Source organism: Rhopalosiphum maidis, chromosome 1, assembly GCF_003676215.2.
Source record: "Rhopalosiphum maidis isolate BTI-1 chromosome 1, ASM367621v3, whole genome shotgun sequence".
NCBI lineage: Eukaryota > Metazoa > Arthropoda > Insecta > Hemiptera > Aphididae > Rhopalosiphum > Rhopalosiphum maidis.
The window spans coordinates 56,186,100-56,207,702 of NC_040877.1; the positions used below are offsets into that span (position 1 = coordinate 56,186,100).

The 21,603-nt window shown below is 29.0% G+C and overlaps 2 protein-coding genes across 2 annotated transcripts in view; both read left to right on the top strand.

The window, feature by feature from the left end:
* The window catches only part of LOC113549684 (RNA polymerase II degradation factor 1-like), a 53,675-nt gene extending 37,189 nt beyond the window's left edge, over positions 1-16,486 (top strand). Inside the window, 6 exon segments of the mRNA XM_026951090.1 lie at positions 300-367; positions 4,591-4,714; positions 12,063-12,219; positions 13,547-14,177; positions 14,179-14,385; positions 14,387-16,486. Coding sequence (XP_026806891.1) covers positions 300-367; positions 4,591-4,714; positions 12,063-12,219; positions 13,547-14,177; positions 14,179-14,385; positions 14,387-14,839 — 1,640 coding nt within the window. The 3' untranslated portion in view covers positions 14,840-16,486.
* Positions 16,487-19,932: 3,446 nt separating this feature from the next.
* LOC113549860 lies at positions 19,933-21,031 on the top strand. The gene is made up of 2 exons (XM_026951343.1): positions 19,933-20,328; positions 20,462-21,031. Exons 1-2 carry the CDS (start codon positions 20,321-20,323, stop codon positions 21,000-21,002), a joined length of 549 nt encoding a protein of 182 aa, XP_026807144.1. The 5' UTR covers positions 19,933-20,320; the 3' UTR covers positions 21,003-21,031.
* Positions 21,032-21,603: the final 572 nt, after the last annotated feature.

Here is a 21,603-nt window from a genome sequence, read left to right on the forward strand (position 1 = left end):
AATAACAGTTGGCCCTCGTTATGCATTTATATATTAATTTTTTTAATGAGGAAAAAAAAACGTTAATTATATTGTAACTCCGTATACACGTAGGTACCTATTATTTTTTATTTCATAAACTACGTCGGTCAAACGAATTGGATAGATTCGTTCCCCGCAAGACGCGTAGTATATATTATATTAATATATTGTACTCACCGGACGGATTGTACAACTGCCCAATATATTATTGTGTTCGAACCTCACGTTTTTCATTAATTTAATAACGTCTTATTATATTGTGTAAATTTTTTTTTCAGCCGCGCTGTGGAACTGCAATTGCTGGTGGAATGCCGCCAATATTTACACTTTCGCCGTGCAACCCGGAGTAAGTACTCGTACAATAAATTATTAATATAATATTATGTCTTATACTCGTATTATAAGATTTGTGTAGTATGACAGAGCGTTAAAATTGTTTTTTAAATCAATATATTCGATAATAGATCGCGGGCGAGACAGTCGCTTGGCTAGGAAAAATACACTTCACCTGAATATAATAACATACATTGGAGGTATACCTGAAATCTGAATAATTACACAGTGTGTATCGATATAGAGTTATAGTGATTATTTGCGCCCGACGCCCAAACACCAGTTCTGTAGGCATCTATTCCAGCGTGTGTGATTGTTTTGACTAAATTACATAACTCGGGCACGCTCGAAAAACCGTGGAATAGTATACTAGGAGGTACCAGCTATTATACCCATAAGTCATAACACATAATATGCTCACATAACGTACGCGTAAAATATTGAGGTGATTGTTGTCGGTGTTTAAGATGACGGATAATCGTATATACTACATACACACAATCGTTAGTTATTATTATGCGTTCGTAATTATATGTATATAATATACTGGGTGATTTTTTTTTTTTAACTGTAAACACATTATTACACAAAAAGTATTAACATTATAGTTATTTTAGCAATTTATATGAATTTTTTTATTTTTAATGACGACACCGTATGGTTTCATATTCCGAAATAAAATATTTTTCTGAAAATTTCGAACCAATTAAATGTTTAAAAATATTGTATATAGATCAACAATCTGTGGGCTACAAAGGGCATGTGGGGTATAATTCAGCACAATACTGTACAGTAATGCATAGTAATGTGCAGTTATATTATATAGCCCTTATAGTATAGTACACTGTACAATATCAACTACAGGCCACTCCACTTTACACATCAAATTTAAAAAAATTACAAATAATTTTTAAAACTAACAATTTTTTAGGTTTAAGTGTTTACTGTTTGTGATGTGTATTTATTACACATCCTATATATAATATGTTGTGTATATTAAACGTAGCTTTTTATTATACACCTGAAAAATAAATATTAAATATAAATATTATACGAAAATAACTATATTATAGCCCACAGGTATATAAGATAATAATATACATAACTGTAGGTACCTATTGACGTAACGAATTCGATCGAAAATCAATAATTAATTACAGGATATTCTAATTTGTACGCACTTTAACCGAAACGATTTGATTATTTATCCACGTTTTTAATTTTTAAAATCAAATCATTTTAAACATTTTAAATAGATAAATATGAATATAATATGATGACATATACGATTAACTAAACCTCGCAGAGAAAGTATTTGAAAATTAGTATTACCGCGTGTGTGTAAGTGTGTGTTTTAAAAAATTACAATATGCGATATCCTTGGCAATTGCGACTGATTTTTAAATTATTATGCTGATGTATTCATTACAAATTCAGTTCGCTTAGTATATTGATTTTCAGTATACGTATATAAATAGTATATACCTATAATGTATAAGTTAACGTTAAAAAATAACTATAATATTATAGATACGTAGGACTCGGTTTCATAACTGGTTATAAAATGACATGTGTTACTTGTATACACTTCGTTATATTTTCGCCAGTTAGATACCAATGCTATGAATATTTGTTCACATCCACGCGTCGCCATGACGTATATACCAACGTTGAAAACGATTTAAAGAACATTATAAACACAATATCGATTGATTCAGTTAATAATATATAATAATTATGGTCATTGGAAATATATAAACAATTTAAAAGAAAAAAATTGATGAAACATTAATTGAATAATACTATTTTAATATAATATCTACATAATATCATGCTTGATACTTATATATTACTTATTACTAAATATAATGTATATATATATATAAAGAATAATACACGTATTATATAATTTTAAGCCACATTAATGTATCATCATAATATTCGTATGGTGTATATCTACTGAGATTCATTTCGCTGTCATACTTAATAATATATATTTTAAATTTAAAAAATATGGAAAACACTAAAAAGTGCTTAAGTAAAAATAAGAATATTTTTTTATAATCAATTATTTTCCTAACTTTTAACGTTTAACTTTTTAATAAAAAACAGATAATGATTTTTTTTTTTTTTACTTAGTAATATATAATATGTAATATGTACTTGTCTTATATTTAATCATATATTAATTCTAGTGGCGTGTATTATATACATATAATATTATTATTTCTTACTTTATGTATTTTGTATTAAACTAGTGTTATACTGATAAATATTTCAATATAATCGTAACGCTAATTAATGATTATTATAAAAAAAATAAAATCATCAAATATTAGTTATGTAATATAATGTATTATACAAGTATAATATATATATTCACTAAATATTGAAATGAATAATAACAGTATTGTAATTTATAATTACTATTTACTAATTTTAATGAAATAATAATATTGTTTTGACCCAAAACAAGATATCCAAAAAATAAAAATAGTTTTCAATTTAAATATAATTATACATTTATACATTTAATAAATGTTATATTGTCAATAAAATAAATCATTAAATAACTCAATAACTATGATTTATAAAATTATTATTTATCAAAAATCATACAGTATCCATGTAAAACATACTGACAAAGTGACAAACGTAACATACTCGTATAAATATAAAATGGTATTGTTGTCCCTAATTTTAGCACTACGTCTAGTTGCCGCAACATAATTTCCCAAGGAGATACAATTATTATAACAAATATAGATTCGTTATTTTTTTTATTTCGTGTTATACTTTTGATTTTAATACAAAACCAAAACTTTTGAAATAATAAGACTATATTAATCTAAGATTTTGTCTTGATGAATAGGGATGTCTGGTTGTGATGAATGATGATCAAAAGGAATATTACATTCAATCTATTAAAAATGAAATCACATAAATATATTTATAGTAGTGCCGTAGCCAGGGGGAAGGGGTGAATTCGTGCCTCATTGCCTCCCCCGAAATTTTTTTTTTGCACCATAGTATATTATATTAGTATACAGAGATTTCTTATAAATTATGTTATTAAATATTAACATATTTATGTTTCAAAGTAAATGTATGATAAATTATTCGTGATTTGTGTTCATAAATGTCAAAATACAGTAATGACGATTTAGAATTATGCATGATGTTAAAATAAATGATCAATTTAAATTTCATTGTTATTTTCAATATATACTTAAAAATACGAAATACCCGCCGCATACTGTACCTAATTACAGCTCTATATACATATATAAGTAAAATATATAACATATAACCTCAATAATCTTAAAACATAATGTTATGATTTAAAATAATGTAATTTGGTGACTATTGTTTATTTTTATTTGTTGTACATTTGATATTACGTCTTATGAATACTACGAACGTATACCGTCGCACAGTTGATTATTTATCATAATTTCATGTACAAACTGTGATATTTGTTATGTTTTTAATCACTTAAATTTATTTAATTGCTTCATAGTAATCTCCTTTTGTGTAAGGAAGCTATGGCTTATTTTGTATTAATTTATATTAAATTCGTAAAATTTAATGGTTAATATATTATATTCTTTTTAATAACAATATTCGAATCAAAATTAAATTTCATGTTTACAGAAAATTTTAATATATTAATATTAATTAGTTAATACATTAATCTATAGTTTAGAATAATGTTAATACATTGTTATATGAAATGCATACCATAATTATTAGCATAATTCTACAGCCATAAGAAAAACGTAGGTGTGTAGGAAGCAGTTAATAATCAAAAAGATCATAAAGTATAGAGTAATAAAGTAATAATAAAGTATAAAGTAAGATGCGTAGGTATTTAGCATTGTAAAAATTGGGAAAAAAAATTAAGAGCTCCTTCCCTCCTCAAAAAAAATTCTGGTTATGGCACTGACCTTATAGGTATATCCATGTATAAAATGTTTAGTGTAACATAATTTTATTTTTATATGTTATACAAACAATTTTAATTAAAAACGCTAATAAAACTGTGATCATTTATGTCAAAACATGATCATGTTTTCAAAGTGTTAAAATTGTTTGGGCGTGTGTGAGGGGTTGGTAGTGGGACATAAGGAGTAGATTAAAATTCGTTATCTAGTCTAAACTCAAAACTGGAACATATGGTTTCATCAACGAACACTATCATTCATTAATGTCATATTGTTGTGTGTACGTTTTCAGTATTTGGACTTTGACAATTTACCGGACACGAATTTTTCATGCGACGGCAAAGTCATCGGAGGTTATTACGCGGACGTGGAGACTGGCTGTCAGATGTTTCATGTTTGCACCATTGGCCAGAAAGGTAAGAGGGAAATATAAACAAAACCAAAACCCTACCCAATTTGATTTTTCGTTTCGCAGAGACAACTTTCTTCCGACACGCCAGTCGGTCGGTTATTGCCACTATACTCGGTTATATAACCGGAGCAATCCAGTTATCGTGATTTACATAAAAAAAACAGCCACACGGATTTTATCCGCGCTATATTACCTTAACCTAGTCTACCTGTAACTCCTGTAGAATTTTATATTGTATTTTTGTTCGTATATTAATATAATATATATATATATATATATTGTTATATGTTTCTTACATGTACTTATATCAGTTATATCTATAGGTATATAATATGTTGCATAGGTGTACCTGAGCACACATATTATATATATTTATCGGTATAGGGCGCGGGAATTGTAGGGTAATACAAAATATGATATATATTATATTATTATAATATTGATTATAAACTTCGAACATAATATACTCGTAGATACACGGCGTACCATTATACGCAATTCCCCCGTTGGCTAACTCTATAAACAATTATACGTACGAGTAAAACTATTAATTTATGTATATATTATGTATACACATGTTCACAAATAGGGTGTATCGAGATTTCGGGAAGGTCTGATAGATATTCAAACGTGATTCTTATGTAAAACCGTTAGATGTCCATCGGTGACAACGACGAAAACGATTGACGTCAACACGTCTCGATAAAGTTTTGACTGTATCAGTGAATTCTTACACCATGTTATTTTACACATACACATACATATACATACATAGTCTCCGCGCCTAATGGATAGGATCTTCTTTTTACGCGTATATTATATATTTTATATTGTATACGAGATAGACATATGTGTATATACAGGTATATCGCGTGCGTTTCGTTTGCAATCTTTGCGTGCAACACATTCCATGCTTCGTACACAATGGTATAAAACAACTATAACATTCGCTATATTATCACTATATATATAGGTAATTTCATGATGATATTACGCAAATCTCATTTTATCTGCGAAAAGCACTAAATACGCATCATGTATCAGCGCCGCTTTTTTTCTTTGTGTATTTATTATATACACCTACTACCTAGATAGAGTATAGGAGATACTTACTTCGACGGCGGTCGAAAAGGTCACGGGTATACTTACGTTGAAATGCTAAATACTATCGCTGTACATATTTTATATTATAGCGTTTGTCATCGAATTACACACGATCGAATCGTATGCTATTTCTTAAACGCTTACTTGATTTGTTTACTCAAATTATCAAAAGTGTATGCACTTACGTTATAACATTTAACAATGATACCTACCATACTAAAATGTGTCAATATACATTATTTGTGTGTATATAAAAAATAACTTGTAAAATAGATATGTTTTAAAACGCTCCAAATTTATATGAATAAAAAAAAAATGCTATACTCTAATTTAATTTAAATATGGTTATAGAATATTTTACATGAAAATAATATTTAAATGTATATTATAATGTTTCTCGGAAATTTTAACTGACACATTTTTGTCGTAAATTTTGATACACGAATTATCATGTTATTACCTATACCACAATAACTTATTTAAATGTTAACAATTAATGAAGGTAATAAAATAGCTACTTCCAAAAGTATTGAATATTAATTATTATAGTATAACTTCATTAGCACGCATTTTAGACATTAAGGCCGTAAATGGTTTCGTTGCGTAAATGTAACAACAAAACAATGCGGATATATGTAAATAAAATGCTTTAGATATACCTATACTATAATGTAACAAAATATGTTCCAGGTAAACACACGATTTATAATTTCTTATAAATATTTATGGTGTTCAATTGAAGTATTTAGACAAAAATATTACTACTTATTTATTACATAATTAATTTTACAAATATGAAAACTTTAGTGAAATATTTCATGTATTTGTTTACCTACTATTTTTTTTTAAATTCACACATGTTGTTTAAAAAACAATTTTGAGATACGAGTATTAAAATTACTTATTATAAAATAAATGTACAAGTCGACTAAATAAAATATATAATAATTTATTTAGATGCATTGAATGATTTAGACGTCTATTTATTTATATTTTTAAATAACATGTTAGGATATAAATTATAAATGTTTATTAGCGTTATAATTTTTATTGGAATGTTAACCATCAACATTTTTAACTTATAAGTAAGAACGTACTAATAGTAATAAATAACCTATAACATACCAATAGAATTCATAACGCATATGTATAAAATATAGTTACACCATTATGTGGTTTGCTATAAAGCTAAACAAGTAATATTATAAAAAAGCCCAATTACTAATCGATATAAACCATTTGAAGAATTGAAGTTAAAACATAATATCAAGTACACATCTACTCAAACTCTCAGAGTAATATCATGATATAATATTGAGTATTATTATTTTTAAGTATGCGATGAGGAAGTTTAAATGCGTTTAGAGTTTTTAAATGAAAACCATTGTAGGTATTTGATAATTAATCATTAAAAAAACATATCAAAGTATACATCGTTACAACAGTGTTTTGAACCAGTTTTTAATAAAAAAAACAGCATTTTGTTTGCAACTACAGTTAATTGCACTATAATGACTGTTGAGGGGGTTTTCGATTTTCACTCTCGATATATACATATATAATAATATAATATATATATATATATATAATCTTACGTAGGTATCTGCAATCTATATTATATACCTTAAAGTGTGTAGCGAATGAACCGCCTTATACGGTGCTTTGTCAGTAGCTCGTCGACTCGAAGCATTTTGATAATAATTAATCACAAAGTAGGCTAAACACGGATTGTGGGAGTGAAATGCGAAAAAATAAATAATAATAATAAACCGTATTATACCTATAAACTTAATATAATCATGCCGGTGCGTATGTGCGCACGCCAGTCGGTGGACCAGTTTTGCGACCCAACATCGGGACATATAAATTACAGACATTCTTAACAAGGTTATAACAACAACCATTGGACCAGGCGAGTTGCATAACCCCGCGAGACTTGCACGCCATTACTCCGCGGTATCGAGTCTTATAGGTATTATACAGGTACACTGCAAACGCTGCGTTATAATAGTGTATATAAAGTATACGAATAATATAATATGTATCTACCGTGTGTCCGTGTGTTTATTCTATAAGCTCACGAATCCCCGGCAAAGTCCGAACCAGCGTAATGTATATATTATATATTATTATAATATTATAGAGTATGTAGGTATATATTTTTTTATGCGTGTTATTTATAATTACTAGCCAAGTTAAATATATACACGATGTAGGTATTATAATATATATTATTCAAATTAGCGTATACCCCCGCAAGACGATTTAAATGGCGCAACAGCACGGGTATCCCCGTAACAGCGGACCACTGTACCTGAAATGTGTGTTAACCAGAATTTATTTCCAGAACGCACACGATTACGTCGGCCGTAACTGGGACTCGAACTTTAACGCTCTATAATCTATATAAAACCAGTCTTATACACTCATAAAATATTATACGCATTTAAAAGTTATGCACTAAAAAGAAAAAAAAATACCGAAAATATGCAATTATTATTGTTTTTTGTTCACGGGTTCGCATGTTTTTATAGTAAAAACTACTATTTATTTTTTAATTTGTTGATAAACGAGCTAGTTTGTGTTACATTCAAAGCTCCTAAATAATGTGAACATTTGTAGAACTTTATATGATTTATATTTGTTAACGATTTATTTACCTAGTGTCCTAAATTAATTTTATGAAACGTGTATTTGCATTTTAAGCAACAAAATAGTTTATAGTATTATATAATATATTATATTTTTAGAATAATATATTAATAAATTATAGCTCTTTATTTATAATTACACAAGTGAAATAATTATTAAATGTATTAGTTTGAGCAGTGCAATTTATTTAATATTATTGTACTTCACTGAGTAGGTTAATGCATCGTTATAATTATTATTTTCTGTCTAATAGAAAAAACAAATAAGGATAATTTATTAGTGAAATATTTCCAAAAATGATTTTTATTGAAAAAACCATATTGTGACCATTTCTGAAGTCTGACAGTAATATCAATGAATTAATAAAAATAATTAATGTCAGATACATTGGACATAACAAATACAGACACATATTTTGTTATTATTATAATAACAACGCCCTTGTAATATAGGGCGTTGTCGTTATTAATAAATTATAAGTATAACTAATACATAACAGTGTTATAATAATCGTGGGGAATGGATTTAATACTATTTGCATATATTTTTATATACGATGAACTTTTTTTAGTGTGTACCTAACCAAAACTATTATTCTGAGTAGTACCTACAAGTTCTACATACACTTAAAAAAATAAAAATAAAATTTACGGTATTAATATATATCAAGTAAAAAATATTGTCGTTTTATAAATAAAAAAAATAACTATGTGATGTAACTTATAATATATTTATTTATTTAAATTAATAATTATTATTTATTATTTATTTATACAATATTCTAAATACGATCATTTTCCAGTATATTTTCAGAATTCTATTAAATCATTATCGTTAACAATAATTGTTCTTAAACTATAAATCACATTCCTATGTTGCTTATTATTATAAATTATTTATTATAGTACAGCTGTTGTCAATATCACTTTCCCATTAAAAATGACCTATTTAATACATTTAATACGTGTAAAATAAGTATTGTAAAAATCGTAAATATTAAAACATAAAAATATAATCTTATTATTTTACTTTCCAGTTTTATAAGATTTGTCCACATTTTAATCTGCGGAAAGTATTTAATGATTCTACAGTCGAGTTCAACTGTAGTTATGATGATCGATAGTCAATATTTGAACGAAACATGAGAATGTCAACCCTGAGTGTTGAGCAATGAAGTTATTAACTATTTTACGTACAAGTTTTATTATATGCCTCTAATATCACGCATTTAAGTTAATTCAATATGTTTCATATTATGTATAATCCATCTTTCTGTTCAATATAAATCTTTACCAATTGTAAATTTGTAGATCAGATACAAGCCCCATATTCACTATTTTATAAACACGAGTTTAATTTTACATTTCATATAATATGTATTCTGGAGCATTGCAAAAAACAAAAAAAATTATAAAAGTTATTCAGAAAATCAGTTTTAGAAAACATCTCGGTTATTTTATGGCAATTTAGAAAATAGCAATCATACAGGGATTTTAAATTTGCACCGTATCATCATACACAACATTTCATAGTCAAGATAGATTTTTTATTTCGCAATTATTTTGTTATTTTATCGTTTACTGCAGAGTAACTACTCATACAATACGTTTTGTAATCCAAGGTATTAGATAACTATAATTTTCGAAACCATGATTTTTATGTTAACTTTATTGCCTACTCGTAAGTTAATACTCTTCTATAATCCACATACCTATACCGTATTGTCTTTAGGTATTCGGTTACCACCTAGCTAGTATACGTAAAACCTACACAATACACTATTACATTATTATAATATTATCATCATCAACAAAAGACTGAAAACAACAACCAGGTGATATCGTATTATTGTCGAACGAACTTCGTATATTAGTTTCTTATTACGACTTCCAACCCAATGATACATGATTATATTATTATAAACCGCGAATGCTGGAGCACAATTTTATAATAATATACGATTGGCACGAGCGATAAAAATAACACGCTTTACATACTAAACAAGTCTGCCGAGCATAAAATATAATGTGCATTATAATATTATGTATAACATAATGGTTGGCTGCAGTAGAACGCATTAACCAGTATATAAGTACTGTTTAAACTACTATACTATTGTATTACGATGGTAATAATGTTACCATAACAATAAGCGCAATAAAATATGGCATGTACAGAGTACACAATAATTATATGTATTTTGTACGCATGGTGACAAAATCTCGTTTACGGTCATCATAATATTATAACACCTGATATACACTATTATACATTAGATTTGAGTACCTGTGTAAACATTATTAACACCAAGCGCTGTCGTTATAATTTATAATTGCATCTCTAATATGCTAGCATATTATATACAGTCGATTAAGCGATTAAGACGATTTCACCGATTTCGAATTTTTCAAACTTAAATGTAAAGATATACTATATTAATAATGTTATTAATGTTTATTATTATTTATTAATTAACCGATATAATAGTTAAAATATCTTAGGTAAAATCGACCATAAACCACAATGCGGGGAATCATTTAAAAACAGATTTTAAAAATACTAGAAAGACGTAATGCTGGACTAAATAAATACCGGTTAATAAAGATAAAACAAAATTATGATAAAATATAATAAACTCATAACTATTATAAATTTGTATTATATCGGTTTGTTTAAATATTCAGTATTGAATAAGCATCACGTTTATATAAAATATCGAACTCAATTATAATTTAAATTAAAAATATTTTTGAAATAATAATATAACCTATACTAACAAATGTATTGGGTTAGAATATGTCAGAATAGTATCAGTAAAAAATATCTATATCAGATTATTTTTTTTTAAATTTAAATAAGATCAAACAATTTTTTTATAATTTTGCTGTTCTATGATGTATTATATGGTGGGAGATTGGAAATGTCGGAGTTACAAACTTTTAAACTGCCCGCCCTCACAAAAATCGTGTCAATAAAAAAAAAAAAAGTGCCATAGTAATATATATAGTATACCTATAATATTACATATTAGCGAATAGCGGTTCACTGTATGACAATAATAATATAAATAAAATAATACATATTGATTTAATTGCAATTCTTCATATTCGTTTAGTCAACTACACTTTTATACTTTCTACAACAATTTGGGTTATACTTCCATGTTAAAATAAGTCATGTAGTGTGTAAAGTATAGATAAATTGATAATGTATATCAATCTGCGTTCTGAAAATTATCTAGGGCCTCGATTACAAAAGTCAGATTACTCAGATGTCACAAATACATATACATATATAAAAAAAAAATAACAAAATAATTCGTAACAATTGGAATTATAATTAAAAACACTTTTGTAATTTTTAACTATAAACTACTTTTATTGGGTTTTATATTATACATTATTACATATTCAATGTCAGTTTCTAAGTATGAACACCTTTATGTTTGAAATGTTAAAACCTTACACAATTTCATCGGAAAACAAATGCAACTTGGTATATTAATATTATATTGAATCGTAATAATTCTATTATATGTTTTAATATTGAACACTTTCAGAATAAATTGATTTTAATATGTTTTTTGTCTATTTTAGCGGAAATTACGGATATCAAATTCTTATGTCTAAACGGGACGGTATTCGATCAGGAAACCAGGGTTTGTGAACGTTTGGATGAAGTGGACTGCAGTAGAAGCGAAAGTTTCTTCGATCTTAACTTGGAGCTATATGGAAACAACGGAGCGGGCTATGGGTAAATAATTGTTTATTACTACAATAAACGAATTTATAACATACATAATGCATACAGAAACATTCGTTAAAGCGAACGAAAAATTTTATAAAAAATAATTTAATAGAGCTTAAATATTCAAAGATTTATTATTATTATCATACTAAAAAATATTTTGAGTTCGTTCGAAAATCCACACAACAGGTTTATACATTCAATTTTTGAAGTTGTGATTTTATTATAATATTACCATAAAAATTATCATACAAGTAGTCGGCAAGAATAAGTTGTTTACCCTGGTCATTCTTATTATTTTATTTGCTACTTTATCGATAAAATGAATGAAATATTATCCGACAATATAATATTATGATATGCCCATTAGGTATAATAATCGGTATAGAGACGAGAAGTGATACGTTGAAATGTATGTACACTATATAATATATTATATTATTAAATAATTATAAAAAATAAGATGTTTATAATAAACAAATGAATTTACTTGATGAGATGATTTTAATAAATTTTAATACAAATAATTATAGCATAGAATATATTGTTACTTATTTAAATTGTACAAATTTTTATTTAAACCCGTAATTATTGTATTCAATAAACAATAATATTGAAAACTTTCAAAACATGACGTTTGCTAAGTATGTAATTTTATATTTTATATTTAATAGTCAATATTCACTATTTTGACACAACATGTATTTCAACATTATATAATAAGTACCTACTTAGTTTAGAAAATATATTTAAAGAAATAATTATAATTTAAAATAAAAAAATATTTATTTGCACAACAGAGGTAGTCGTGCACTATTTTATTATTTATCTATTAAATTAAACTAAACTGATTTTTTTTTTTTTGATTCCTAACAGATATTTTCCGTGTACATAGTGAATAATGAAGAACCAGTTAACTATTAATTAAATCTTAAAAAATAATAATGATTAATAATGATACATAAAATATATTATATTCACAGTACTGACTACATACAAACATAATATGTTTAAAATATTACTTAACTCTAAATATTTTAATCCCTATATTGGTTATTTAATATATTTATATTGACATGTATTATAATATTTCTAATAGCTGTATGCCTTCTGATTACACATATTTGAATTTAGTTAATTTGTAATTCACAACATAATACGATAATGATATTAATCGATTTAATTCGTTTAAAAAACAAATGAAAATATTAAGTAAATAAAAAAAAAAATGATTGAAATGAAATTTAAAAGTTGAAATCACAAAAATACGAATATACTCAGTTGGTTATATTATATTATTATCTTTCACGTATTTATGTGATAAATGTTGCAGGATCGCACCGGAAGAACCACCGGAACAGGAGTCAGTGCAGTGTAACGAGGACGAAGGAGAGTGTTCCGGGACATCCGATTACTTCGATGAGGAGATGACGACGGTCGCGGGGCCAGTGGGCGCATTGGCGGCCACAGCGGCAATCATTGCTACGACCACGACCACGACGACGACCACTACCACGACGACCACGACGCCGCGGACAACCACGATCAGTGCGGCCACGAGTACTAAGCGTCCGTTCCAGCCGATAGTGATGACGAGCACGGCGAAACCGACGCAGCAGCCAGCCGTCTCGTATCCGACCAACTCGCCGGAAACGATAGCGGCCCTGATAGCGCTGCACAACGCGTTTCAGGAGAGTCTCAAGGAACGGGAACAGGGGCCAGGGCCTAAAGGGCAGCAGGCTCATCACAGGTACCATCCACCACTACCGCCGCCGCCGCCGCCACAACAGCAACAGCCCAAGCCGTTTACGGTGGCCAACTTCCAACCGCCAAGGCACTTCCCGTCCAAAGCGCCGCAGCAACATTTGCAACAGCAGCAACATCCACAACATCACCAGCAGCAACAGCAGCCGCCACCACCGCCGTACCGACATCAACAGCAACATCTACAACAGTCCCAACAGCAGCAAGCAGCAGCAGCAGCAGCAGCATCCGGTTTTATTGTCGTCCGAGCGGTTTGGAAACCAAAACTTCCGTCACGGCTTCCGGTTGCAAAACGAGCCGCCGCCACCGCCACTACCACCCGCGGACGAGCCGCCACCTCCTTCGTCGTACCAACATCAGCAGTATACCGGCGAAGGCGCGCAGTACGACGGTAACTACGACGAAGCCTGTCGCGGCCATCGGATTGGGCGACGAGGACGACGTGGACGACGAGGAGTCTCGACGGAACTTTGCGCGCGAAGCTCCCGAATCTTCGGTGTCGGTTTCGGTGCAGATCAGCTCGTCGTCGACCAAAAACAGTGCCATCAATCAGCAGCAACAGCAACAGCAGCGGCCAACGCAGGTGACCGCCACCGTGGACGGAGAGTCGGCGACGCCGACCGCGACCACGACGACCACCACAACGGTGGCCGCGGTCACTGCGGCCGACAGTCCGTTCACGGCCAAGCCGTTATCATTGCCACAGCCGCCTCCAGCGGACGACGCCGATCCGAACGGCGGCGATCTGTACGAAGACGAGTACGAAGAGTCGGAAGGCGACGAAGAGTTCTTCAAGGACGTGCCAAAAGTGGGTCAGGACAGGAGACGGAGATACGCATTGAGCGACGGCAGACGAGCGTAGCGATGTGATGATGATTTTGATAATAATAATAATAAGAATAATAATAATAATATTATCGTTGTCGTTGGCAACCGTGTACGACGCGGTAACGGCCGTCAAAGCCGCCGCGATGAGACGATCGAACGCAGTTCAACAAGTTTTTGCTCAATAGTTTTGCGTCCGTCGTTATGATCACGACTATATACACTATACGCAAATACGGCCATTTTTTTCGCTTCTCGTCGTCGTCGGTCGTATATGTTCTTTTACGCCGACGTTAATGTATACTACTTTTCCTCCTAATCTCTGTCTGCCACCCTCACTTTCTACTCACCCCTGTCCTAGCTGCGAGTAAGAAAAAGGAAAACGTGATTTTTTATTTTGTTTTACTGTTTACCTACATTTTTTTTATGTATAATAATATTAGACAATTTTTTTTTTACGAATACGCTAATGACGGTCATAACATTATTATTTTTTTTTTTTTTGCAATAATTCTGTCGTGTAAAATTATGTACATATCCTTGCTATTCCTATACAATTGTCATGTACCTTATAATCAGGGCTCGGGACTATTAGCACTTGCATGTATATGATAATCTTGTGTGTCCGTGTAGGATTTATCGTTTAAAAATTTTGCGGAATCGTTTCGTTCAAGCTTTCAATAATATTAGGTATTAATACGAATTTTGATTTTTTTTTCTGTTTTCGCGGTTATTCTTTGAATGAAATATTTTTATCGACACTATTTTATGCCGTATTGAACCGATAGTTTTAGTATTATTTATCATAATTTTAATAAAGTGTTTGGATTTAAAAAAACAAGTTTGAGTTATTCATACATTTTTACGTATTTAAGTGATATTATATTAATTAAGCGCTCAAGTCCCGACCCATGATTATAAATAAATTACTATAAACGATATTGTGTCCTGTACGAATTAAATACATGTTACATTGTTACACGCAACGCGTAAGGATATTAAAATAAAAGAATATATTTATAAATGTAATATTATTCTGAGTTAACCAAGTATATTTAGGAATGTTACACAAGTCGTATGCATATAATAATATAGTATTATTTTGTATTTTTTTTACCCTTGAAAACATAACAATATCATATATATATATATACATAATATTATGTGATTGATGATTATTAATTTTATGTTTTTCCTCACATATGATGGGTAATTTAGACTGATACATGTTATTATTATTGTACTCGAATTATTGTGTTTAGTTTTACGAAAAGCGTATAATATACGATAGGTATTAAAATTCGTTTTATCATTTTTAGTATAATGTTATGCTTTTATTTTTATTTCTACTTCTGTCAGTATATTGGTCATTGTAGATATCTACATTTGTACATTAATGATTAGATCAAAACAATTCCAATGATTTCTATAAAGTGAAGTACCTACAATGAATTCCATGTAGTCATATAATAGGAAAATAATAATGTTATGCAAACATAAACGATATAAATTATAAATTATTATATTATGTCGAATTACATCGAAACCATCAAAAAAGGTAAACACGTCGTTATTGAGCTGTACATTTTTCGTTAAGCGATTTTAAGTAATGTTCCAATTGACATATTATAATTTTTGTTAACTTTTTGTGTGCTTGAAATAAACTCGCCATTGGATAAATCAACCAAATAATAAAATATATACATAGTATATAATGAAACAATAATTGTACTACCTATTGTATTATATACCTATTACGATATAATTTGTATAAACTATTTTAGGTATTAAATAAAACTTTGTAAATTAATTGTATACTTTTTTGTTTTGGTAAATTTAACTTCGCACAAAATGCATTACTTAATGGTAGAAGGTATATTTTACCGATGGTTTTATAGCAGAGAAAATGTAAGAATTTAAATATATTTTTATAATCTTATTATTCAAACAACTATATAGGTAATATATAATATATTTAATATTTATATATTATAACAACCATCAACCATATCGTATATTTTATTCAGACAAAAAAAACTCTAGAATTAACGTTAATTAATATTACATTTTAATTAAAATACATAAATTCCCATTCGATTTTTGGTATTCTAATGTACTATATTATGATTATGTAGTTATTGTTGATATAGACAATATAATGTTACTACGAAAAGAAGTATTTATTAAAATTAATTATACTCGATACTCCAAAATAATTAAAACTATAATTATTATTTTATTTTTATAAGTTAAAATTGATAGGTATAATTGAATAATATAATATTTACCTATAATAGGTATTTAAAAATGTAGCGAATTCATATTGATTCAAGTGTATGAAATTTAAAATATAAATAGATATGAAAAGTGCAAAAATAAGAGGGGTTAGAGGGTTGTAATTAGCGTATACCTCTATGTTATTGAAATATATCTTACAGAATGCATTTTAAAATATTGAGCACCTTTATAGGTGATTATAAATTAATAATAATACAAATAATATACTAAGAGATTAAAGATTTTTATAAGAAAGATCTATACAGTAAATAATGTTGGAATCAAATATTTAAGAACCATCATAAAAAGTCTAAAAAATATTTATCAACGTAGAAATTACGTATCTCACCGTAATATTTATATCTTGGTTTTAAAAAAATAGTTTTATGATTATTTCTGGATTATTACATTTTTTAAATATTTATATACAATTTAATTATTATTATTACCATCGATTATAAATATTATAATTATTAATAACCAATATGTTATTACCTTAAACATTAACATATTATACCTACTTTTACTTTGTTGTAAAAAATAATCATCATTTATTGATTCACAATAATATGAATAATTATTAATAATAATATAGTCCAATAATTTATCATTTTAGTTTTGGTTATAAATTACTCTTTAGATGGATAATAATATTTTAAAATTAAGTAGTTTATTTCTTTTGAATAATATATTATAACATATAACTAGTATTTAGTAGATTTTAAAAACAAAAGTTTATAAGTATTATTTTATTATGAACAATAATAATAGGTACCTACACTTAATATATGAATAATTAAGTTATTTTTTTAAATACAACTAAATAGGGGATATATAATATGGTATAATTTTTTAAGTCGAACCTGCATCGATGTGAAATAAGGAGTTGTCTACAAAAATAAAAAATTCCGAACAAGCTTATTATTTATCTGATGACTGATATATATATACTATCACTGATATATATTATCATATATTATATTGAATTAAATTATTTAAAAAAAAAATAAACTTTTAATGTATAGTATTTATTAAAACTAACAAAGTTATTGATTTAGTTTATTGGAACTATTTAGTATAATAATTATTAAATTTAGTACAATAAATAAAATAGTAAAATTAAAGTTAAGTTTGATTAGACAAAATGACATGACGTATGAAAATAATTGAACGATCTAATAGACTATACTTTTATCTGTCTTGTAACTATTTTATATTTTGGTGGTATTAAGATTTTAAAACTATTAAATAATCAAAAATTGATATAGTATGGGATTTTAGTGAAAATAATTATTAATTTCTAACGAAGCTTAAATAGTCTTTTTTAGTTGGTATTTATCAAGTCAATTTTATTAACTTAAACTCTTTCGTAAATAATAATAAATCCCATCCTTATGAATATTTATATGTATATCACGTTCACTTACTGAATTAAATTTTTTTATGAACAGAATTTCCTCATACTGAAATTAGTAAAATTTATCCAGATAGTGGATTTTAAATAAAATACGAAATATTAATATTCATTTCATGAAACGGATATTATAATATTATCATAATAATTTTTTTTTATCTTAAAACGAAGTTTGATGAAATGTATATTTATATATATAAATATATATATTTGAATATAATTTATTCAAACAGTTGTTAAAAAGTTAAAATATCGACAACAAAATAGTATTTACTGTCAACGTAGGACGATATATTAAGTATGTTTCCGTGAAAAAGTATTTAATATAACTACAAATATATAAGGTATGGCTGATGAAAACATTACGTGATATAGATGCATAGGTAAATTACATATTATTATAATATTTTAATGTATATTAATTTTTTTACATACTTTTTCATAGTAGATTTTTGGAATCTAACCATATAGTAATTATATATTAGACGTTATGATCTATGAACTTATAATATCTATGACAAATTAGATCATTACCATTTATTATAATTTTTATACTATTTTGATTTATAAAAACACATATAACATTATTATTTTTATTAGCATCCATTGACATTAGTTTTAACTATGATAGAAAATTAATAGTTAAATTTCAGCTATATTTTTTTAGACGTGATGACACGCAGATAGCACAAAACTGACATATACTTTGTTTTTAAAATTCAATATTTTGTGTCAAAATATTTTGTTTTAAAATGTCCAAGTATTTACGTACACAGTTTTGGAAAGTTTACTTTGATGCCAATTAACATAAGTTGTTTTAATTTAATAATTTAGTTATTTATTGTGCTAAAAATATATTTATGATCGAATTAATAAGAATTTCGTATTAAAACAGATCACGAAGGTAGTGTGAAAGTTGACATAATACAATTGTCATAATTTAAAATTAGTTTTTAAAAATATTATAAGTCTCTTTCATAAATAATTTGTTTATTTAAATGAAACATAATACTATGAATTTGTTCATAAAATAATATATATATAAATATAGTAATAACTTACAATAATCTAACTTAAAATCATTAACAAATTTGCTGCCGCAGAGAGAATAAACAAAATGTATGCATTTTCCAATATATTGGACCGTTAACATAGGAAATTGTATAGATATTTGTACACAATAATAGAATGATTTATCAAAGTCTCAGTCTTGACATATTATACGCACAAATATACTCAACACGTTAGACGGTATTACGTAATACGTCTATACATAACATGGCATTTCGATATAAAATAAAAAAAAAAAATCGTAATAGTATTAGAAAAAAAATCTATATCATAAACGATATCATGTTATGATTTTTCGATTAATAACGTATTGGGTCTGCAGTGACCCTGCAGTAATGCCGTTTTTCCGAGTAAAACAATAGAAAAGACGTAGCGTACCATTTTGATATTAACGTCGCGTTGTTACAGGTGTCGTAAAGGCGCAGTTGCGTGCAATTACGATAATAGCGTGCAAATTCCTCGTTAATGCGAAATATTGACGTTTTCGAAAATGTCACTATTGCCGGTCGCGGGTGATTACGCGATGGGCTCCCGAGACCCCCTACTACCGAACTGACCATTTGAAGCAAACGACGACACCTTCGGCAAGAGAACGTCTGCTATATAAACCCAGGACGACAGCCGAAAAGGCACATCATTCGATCGGTCGTCTCTTCGAGCACACTTTACCGATAAGTCTCCACATCCAAACAAATCGATCGACATCACTCGACGAACACTCGAAATCAACAATCTTCGTAAACCTTCAACAACAACATGTTCAAGTGAGTGTAAATTATCATTGTTATTATTATTACTAACGAGCGCAGACTTCACCGGTCGACGAATTCAACTCGGCCGACGTTTTCCGCCAAAGCATATTAAAATATACTCATTAATAACGAAACGATTTTGCAGGTACACGGTCATGATCGCAGCCGTAGTTGTGGTATCGGCGTCTCTGGCCAACTGCGTGCCGGCCAACTCTTCCCGGACGGCGGCCAACCAATACGACCCGATGTTCGGCGCGGCCACCGTACACAAGAACAAACACGTCAAGCCGGACAACCACCAGCCGATGTTCGCGGCCGAGCAACAAAACGGCGGCAGCGGCCTACTGGAGTCCGGTCTGTCCCACCTGCTCGAGGCGATCAGCGTCCCGAAGAAGATCATCGGCAGCGCGGTCAGCGGCGTGGTCGGTCTGCTCAAGTCGGTCGATCTGAAGAAAGTCATCAAGATCGCCCTGATCGGCGGCGCGGTGGTCGTGTTGGGCGCCGTGGCCGCGGCCGGAGCCGCCGGTATCGCGGCCATCGTGACCGCGGTGTACGCGGTGCTCCCGTACTACCGGTTCTTCTTCGGCGGCAACAAGGGCGGCGAGGCTACCGACTCCGAGATGGACGTCATCAGCGAATTCGTGCTGAGCGCGTTCAACAAATACGACAGTCAGCACAGGGCGTAATGACGCGACGCGTAATACTGAATTATTATTATACACGTGTATACATGTATATATAACTATTGGCCGTTCCGTTTTATTTATTGTACATTATTAATATTCACGACTAGCCGACAACGGCTCACCTATATTTATATTATTTATATTGTATTATTGTGTTTCGAGTGTGATTAAACGATAAACAAAAATGTTGTGCTCTATCATACGCTCGTCTTATATCTTATGCGCCTATTTATTATTATTATGTTTATTCGTGGTGTCCGTGTGCTCACTATGATCATAGTAAGCCATCGTGCTTATTGCACCTGTAAAGTGCACTCTGCAGTACGACGACTTTACGCACAGTAACGAGTGATTGGTATACTGTCTGCGGGCGTTCAATGTGTTTCGAATTCGTTCGAGTATACTCTTATAAGGTGTTTTGTTCGTCAAATGAACGGAAATTAAACTTTATAGGTACAGTAAAAAAAAAAAAACAAATCTATTCTATTAGTCTTTTTATAGCTGTTGTTATTAAATAACACAGTATAAAGTTTACAAATATAATTAATAATATTTGTACTGGCTGTATTGCACTGCTGCTATACATTTATGTATCATTAAA